At 39.3% G+C, this 6,823-nt stretch overlaps 1 protein-coding gene across 2 annotated transcripts in view; it reads right to left on the reverse strand.

Annotated features, from left to right (window-relative positions):
* LOC141802356 (mitogen-activated protein kinase-binding protein 1-like) overlaps positions 1-6,459 on the reverse strand; it is a 29,303-nt gene extending 22,844 nt beyond the window's left edge. For both annotated transcript variants that reach the window (XM_074685900.1, XM_074685899.1), the window contains exons 1-6: positions 6,331-6,459; positions 5,099-5,190; positions 2,112-2,171; positions 1,745-1,802; positions 479-649; positions 29-166 (exon numbers count right to left, since the gene is read on the reverse strand). In XM_074685900.1, the coding sequence (XP_074542001.1) occupies positions 29-166; positions 479-649; positions 1,745-1,802; positions 2,112-2,171; positions 5,099-5,190; positions 6,331-6,435 (624 nt within the window). In that variant the 5' untranslated portion in view covers positions 6,436-6,459. The remainder of the gene's footprint in view (positions 1-28; positions 167-478; positions 650-1,744; positions 1,803-2,111; positions 2,172-5,098; positions 5,191-6,330) is intronic.
* Positions 6,460-6,823: the final 364 nt, after the last annotated feature.

A 6,823-nucleotide genomic window follows, 5' to 3' on the forward strand; every position in this document is an offset into this window, starting at 1 on the left:
AAAGAGGAACCATGTACTCTTTACATACCTTACTGGCCTTGCAGTGGTCCAGATACCAGAACTTGACATGTCTGTTCCCCACAGTTACAAAGTATGAGCTGTCCTCTGAGAAAGATACACCTGTCACCTTACTGGACACCTTATTAGCAGCCACTACCACATCTTTCTGCAAGAGATAAGAGATGCAAGAGATGAGACTGTAAATAAGATACTTAATGTCTAGACAGGGCAGAGCTCTTTGTTTCAGCCTATTTCTAGTTTTTATGTTAAGATGAGCAAGTTTCAACTAAAAAAGACGTTCACCACCTTTTGAATTTTTGGCTGCTCAAAAACAATGATGTAGAGAAATGGTCAGGATTGTCAATGACCTTGATCTACAGTTAAGCTTCCCACCACAAACATGACATTGAGGGCACCATGTGAAAATGTTCATGTCAACTTCAGTCTTGGCAAAAGCAAAATGGGGTGGGGGAGGTACCTTCCAGGCCCACACGTTGACCATCATGTCATGCTGGTTCCCCACGCTGACAATGTATTTCCCATTGGGGGAAAAAGCCACACAGGAGATGCCATATTTGTGCGTCTGGAGCTCTGCCACCTGCCTCCGCTCTGCCACGTCCCACAGTCTCACCGCGGGGAGGTGACCACTCTGTGGAAAAGATTGGACACATCTGAAGGGACTGTTTTTGTTGAAACAAAAAAAATACATGAAAATAAAATATCTGTGTCAAGAAAGGGCATTTTTTATGTGTAAGTTGTAGAACTCTGTGTCGTGTGAAACCTCTGGTCCAGGCAGCGTACAGTAGTCACCTGTCAGGCCACTCTGTTCGGCTCTCTGAGAGATTATCCTCTCTGACCTCTGCTCACAGCAAACAGTTACTTATCCCTCAACCTGTCCTCATTATTCTCTCTTGGGGATCAAAGGGTCAGCATGCTATTTGTGTAGTCTCCTATGTTAATATAGTAAAAGAGCCTTTTAAAGGTCAAAGTCAGTAAATGGAAGGAGAGGCAGCAGGAAGAATGATGAAAAGGGATGAGAGGGGCAACAAACGTCTGCATACAAAGGAGACAAAAACGATGTAAAGGGAATGAGTAAAAAGAATAGGTTGATGTCCTGTCCTTGATGAAAATTAGCTTCTGTATGGTGATCAGCTGAGTGGGTGAGTGGGTCTTTAATCAAATCATTCACTACAGAATTATCTTTGACTCTTTCCAGCATTCAATGGTTTCAGGATGTCCTGTAATTAAGCGGTAATACTCTCAGTTTTGATCAAAAGATAAAAACAAGAGGCTCAATCAACCCACAAGCTTTGAATCAAAAAAGGTAGGAAAGCTGAGCATTTTACCAACCAGTCATTTTTAGTGCCTTTTGATCACTTTTAAAAGCCAAACACTACACAGCAGCAGCCTTAAAAAGTTGGCAATATCTAGATAGCAGCTGAGATACATCTTCACCACTTATGATCTTTTAAACTCTGATCCCTGTTGTCATGGCAACTTCTGCAAGTTCATCCACTTACACAGAGAAGTCTTTAATCGCCTTTCATTGGCTAGCGTGGATTAAGATACCTTGTTGTGCTGAGGCATCCACTGTGACAACAACATTACTGCAGATGTTTAACCAAGACATGAACGTGGAACATGAGGGAACTCTGATTTCAAAATAAAACCCATCATTTACTAATCACTGTGTGTGACAAGCAGACAGAGAGGGCAATGAGATGGCACAGATTGAAAGACTCACCTCTCCTGTGACCAAGTACTTTCCATCAGGGGAGAAGGAGAGAGCTGTGATTGTCTTCCTGTGAAAATGCAAGAAACAAAGAACAGAATTAATGTTTATTCTGTTTGAATCACAGACTGTGTTATAAACGTGGAGAGACTTTTGATTCCATGGGAAAAAAAGGTCCTGATTTAGATTCTTTATCAACAGAAGGTTTGTGTCTACCCTCTTTCCAAAAATGGCCACTTCAGACTCAAAAAAACACAAGACGGCAAAATGTCTATCTCGAAAAAATCCTCCATAACATAATATATATGATAAAGTTGCTTCACATCTCTCTCAAACAGTATTTGGTTTAAAGCTTGGATTGTCTTTGTCTTTGACTCACCTTGAAGTGATAATGTGGTGCTGTCTGTTCTTTTTGGGGTTCAGCAGTACAACCACACACCTGCACAAAAGAAAAAAACAAGAAAGGTTGTTGTTATGGCTTAAGTAAGAGTGCGAACAAGAAATTGCCAACACTTCACTTAGACAGGTCTTTTAGGTCAACAGACGCACAAATGAACTCTTTCTTTACAGCCTGTACATGTACAAGCTGTGATATAACACCAGAATCCATACTGTGTTTCTCTGATAGCCACTAATACACACTGAAATACAAGCTAATCACAGTTGATCCATAATACAGCTTTAATTCTGTGGCCTGTTCGCATATTTTACAGAAGATTAACTTCTTTAAAGCAAAATCCCTCTACTCATTCAAGCATTTATTTTTCCTGGTATTCATTAAAAAGCCCATTGATGCCGTTCATTGACTGTGGTGTAAATGCCATACTGTACTGAGAGTAATCAAATTATCTAACAGTGCTACAAAAGTTTGTTCCAGGTTAAACCCCAATAAGTATCATTAAATTAGGGCATGAGCACTGAAAGGGAGTATATCTTCTCCAAGGCACTCTGACTGCAAACCCTGAAACCTCCCTTAACGGCATATTAAGAAGTCTTTCAAAGATTTTTCAACTCTTAGAAATCATTATTCCACAGGAAATGATCACGTTCAATTTTCTAGTCCAACTGTTTTCAATAATGCTTTACTCGCCTTAAATTACAACCTTAGAATTCCAGTTTTCCGACACCAAATGTCTAATTTTTCAGAGTGGCTGAACAAATATAAACTAGTACTACTACATCTGAAATACCCATATACCACAGTCTTCTTCTTCAAAAAAAAATTCTAGTATCAACAAATTTCCAATGTACTTCAATCTATTTTGGTAAAGATGAGATCCTGGGATATGAAGGTGACCAGAAAAGGAAAAGTTTAACTAAACAATTAAAATAATAATAATAAAAAAAAAGATTTTTAAGTTAACAAATTCAAAATGAATGTACTGAATTAAAAAAAATCTTAATATTTCAAAAAAGACAGATTAATTTCTATGGATAAATATAAATCTGTTGGGACCTTTAGGCCCAACGGAAACCACCATTACGTCTGAGCGCTAAATGTTATGCCACTACAGGTGTTACATCAAATGGTGCTACCTTCGGAAATGTGCATAACGCCTGTCTGCGCAAAGCTGCAACTTCGGGAGCTCAAAAACCTTGAAACTAACACTGAAAGCACGTCAGAAAATCTATAATTAAAGTAATTTTTTTTATCGGTTTTATCATCATAGTATTTACTTTTACTTACTTGCTTTGCAGCTGGATGTAGCAATTCGCTGGGAACGCCTCACAGTGTGTGTTTTACCACTAAGCTAACTAGCTTGATGTAAAAGAAGTGCATAATGTGGAAGCAGCATACCCTGTATGATTACTTTTAACTGTCGGCACAAAAAAGTTATTTGATGTAATTTTATACCGCGGCATTACTTTATGTGGTGTAGTTTTCTGGGATGTGCTCGGCAATGTAAACCTACCTTGTCAGCAAGAGCTCACATCTCGATGTGAACAGAGCATTGGTTAGCCTAGCTAGCTAGCTAACATAGAAACTGACAAGGCTCCGTCCACAGGTGACACAACTTGCCTAATGCACCCTTTATGTTTCTGGTTTGACGAAAAATTATAGTTCTTTGTTAACGTGGTCAAAAAAATGTAAAAGATACATCTCAGTGAAAAGTTTCACAGGGCTGCACCAATAAATGCCCGAGACGCTACATGCTACATGCTAGCTGTTAGCAAGACGGCTCAAGTAGTAACTTCACCCTGAGTTTAACATGAACACCTTCAAGGTTCTTTTTTTCCCAAATGCCAAACTAAAGTCTTTTGAGAGGAAATGATACTGAATTTGAAAAACAAACTGGTTTAAAAAAAGTCATTTTAACTGAGGGCGATACTCTTCCTGCTTCTATCAGTGTTTGTAAAGATTATTTGAATGCTTCATAGTAAAATCTTTTTTTTTTTACTCGAGGAAGTTTGACTACCCACAGAGATTCATTCACTTTTTATGTGATGATTATTTTCCTTATTCAAATCCTAACAGTTATAACCTCATTATTTCCTGCAGGGAAAGGTTCCCCTTCATATCCCTGTCTAGCGCTGTACTCATTTATCCACCTGTTATGTATGGCAGCACAGTTTGCACTGAGTTAAACTGATTTAAACTGAGACTGTGGGTGGACTGCCAGATTGTACAAAAATTTGTTGAGTATAAAACTTGCTGAAGCAAAAGTCAGAACAAGATACACACGCATTTGCCCACCCACGTATGTGCACAAGAATGCCCATGAATGCGAATACACACACACACACACACATCACACACACGCTGCTTTCTGTCTCTTCCAAGCGCACATACACAAACAACAATACAGTCCACAGCTATTGACCCTCTTAGTATTAATTCAGCTTTGTCAGAAGATTTGAGAACAACACAAAGGAAGCTCAGTGCACTGTTTCTGCAACAACCACGTGGGAGCCAGCATGTCTGATTTTTAACTCTGCTTTCACCCTGGTAGCTTGGAGGGCCCTCAACATTTCAACTATAGATCTACATAGTCAAACTTACTGCTAATTTGTTTCTTTTATTGTACTGTGTGCACTGAGCAAGTAAACCCAGCCTGAGTCACTGTTTGCACAGATGTAATAATACCACACATGGCTTTCTAATTGAGTGAATCAGAGAAAGAGTCAAGGGCAGCCTCCCTGGGGAAAGGATAAAAAGAAGCTTTGCATTCTCTCTGATGAGAGAGCTTACAATATCTCCTCCCTAGTCCCTCCTGTGAAAGTGAAAAGATAACTCAAACAAACACAGATATTTGCACAATAAGCACCTCAGTGTGAGGCAGATATGATAAGGAAGCTGTGAGTGTTGATAAGTTAAAGGTCAGATGTCAAGATAAACATGCAAAAAAGGTGCATCTCTCTTCTTACCCAGCAGGATATGCTACCAGCCCGGATCGCGGGTCACAGGCCAGACCACAGTTTCCTGATGCAGTGATTCCCAGCACCTTCTCCAAAGTCACCTGCGTGCAAAATATTAAAGGATTTTATCAGAAAGAGGAGTTTATGTTTGGTTATTTGGTTGAACAGCAGAGATGTAACTCAGCACCCTCATCAGCTAATCAAACACAGTACATTAGTGTGGCTACAGCACATGTGGAATATGTGACAGCTTAATCTAAAACAAGTCAGGCAGTAAAGACTCAGAAGTGCTGAGTGTCCTATCACTTTAAGATAAAGGAAACAATTAGCAAGTGATCAATTGAGGTATAACAGCTGCCACATTAAAAGTAAAACAGATTTTCAGTCAGTGTGAGCACACCTGCTTTTTAACTTTGCATTTATTAATTTTCATCTCTTGTGTTTTCGATGGACAGAGTGAACAGATCAGGTAACTTTTATGAAACCAGTGACTTTGCTGAATGCTTGCCAGGCCATGCTGTCTGTCTATCCTGGGAATTACGAAGCAGCTGTTACAAATAATTAAGTGCATACATTTAAATCTACTGTGTCCTGCTGATGCAAATTAAATAACTTAAGTTGGTAATTAAAAGACAGTCAGATCATCACGTGAGTAGCACAATCACACAACTTAGAAAGCCTATGAAATATTTGTTTTTCTCATTTTACTCGAAATAAGGCCACTGTTAATGAATATTTAAGTTGTTTTAATAGATAACATTATTAGGCATTTATTATCATAAAAGAAGCATTTACAACTGCTTTATTACTTGAAGACAGTTGACAAACATGACAGATTTTTTATAACCTGGCAGACCAAACTTTGCTCCTTTGATCTGAATTTACCTTGTTACATCTGGCAATAGTTCCAAGACTGAATGTATTAGATTCTTATGACCACAATAAACGATTTATTATTGTCAATTACATTTATTGTGAGATCTGTCATCACTCACTTTATTAAAAGACAACTAATTAACTATCATTTAAAGAGCATTTGTTTGTTTGTACCAGTTAATCATTTACAAGGCTTACAAAATGAGTTTTACAACATAAATTAATGCAAAGTTTGTAAATTAAAACCTTGTTTTATTAAAAGTGTGGTTCATTGTTAACCACAAAATAACATCTCACATCACACGACTTACTTAACTTGATACTAAAACTTTCCCATTCCTAATGAAGGATTTGTGCATAAATACCCTGCTCAGGTCCAGTTTCCTGCTTTTCCATGTCCTCTGTTTAATAGATGGGGAACGCAGTAAACTTCTGATCCGACTTTTGATGGTGAATCCCTCTCCTGGCATTGTGTGTGCAGCCTGTGGTCCCCTCTCCAGTAAAGACCTGTTGGCTGCAGACCCTCTTCATTCACAGACCAGCCGCAGTAGCAGCAGCGGAGCGTGCATGCGGGCTGACGGGTGAATAAGCCTCTGTAACGATCCTCCCACCAGCTCTACTCCACAAAACACCCAACACTGAGCTTTACACAGTCGGACAGTGTTCCTGCTGCTGGGACATGTGGACGCTAATGTCTTGAGTGGGTTTTCTGCTCTCCTCCGCCGTCTCCTGTCCCTTTAATTCACTCTTCCCTTCCACCAACACCTCTGAGCTTGTGTCGTGTTGTTTCTGCACAGCCCAGGAAAAAAAACCTACTCAGCTGTTTCCCTGAATGACAACAGTTAAATCCGAGTCTGC

Source organism: Halichoeres trimaculatus, unplaced genomic scaffold (genome assembly GCF_033239565.1).
Source record: "Halichoeres trimaculatus isolate MK-OKI-2021-1 unplaced genomic scaffold, fHalTri1.1 fHalTri1_scaffold_13, whole genome shotgun sequence".
Lineage (NCBI taxonomy): Eukaryota > Metazoa > Chordata > Actinopteri > Labriformes > Labridae > Halichoeres > Halichoeres trimaculatus.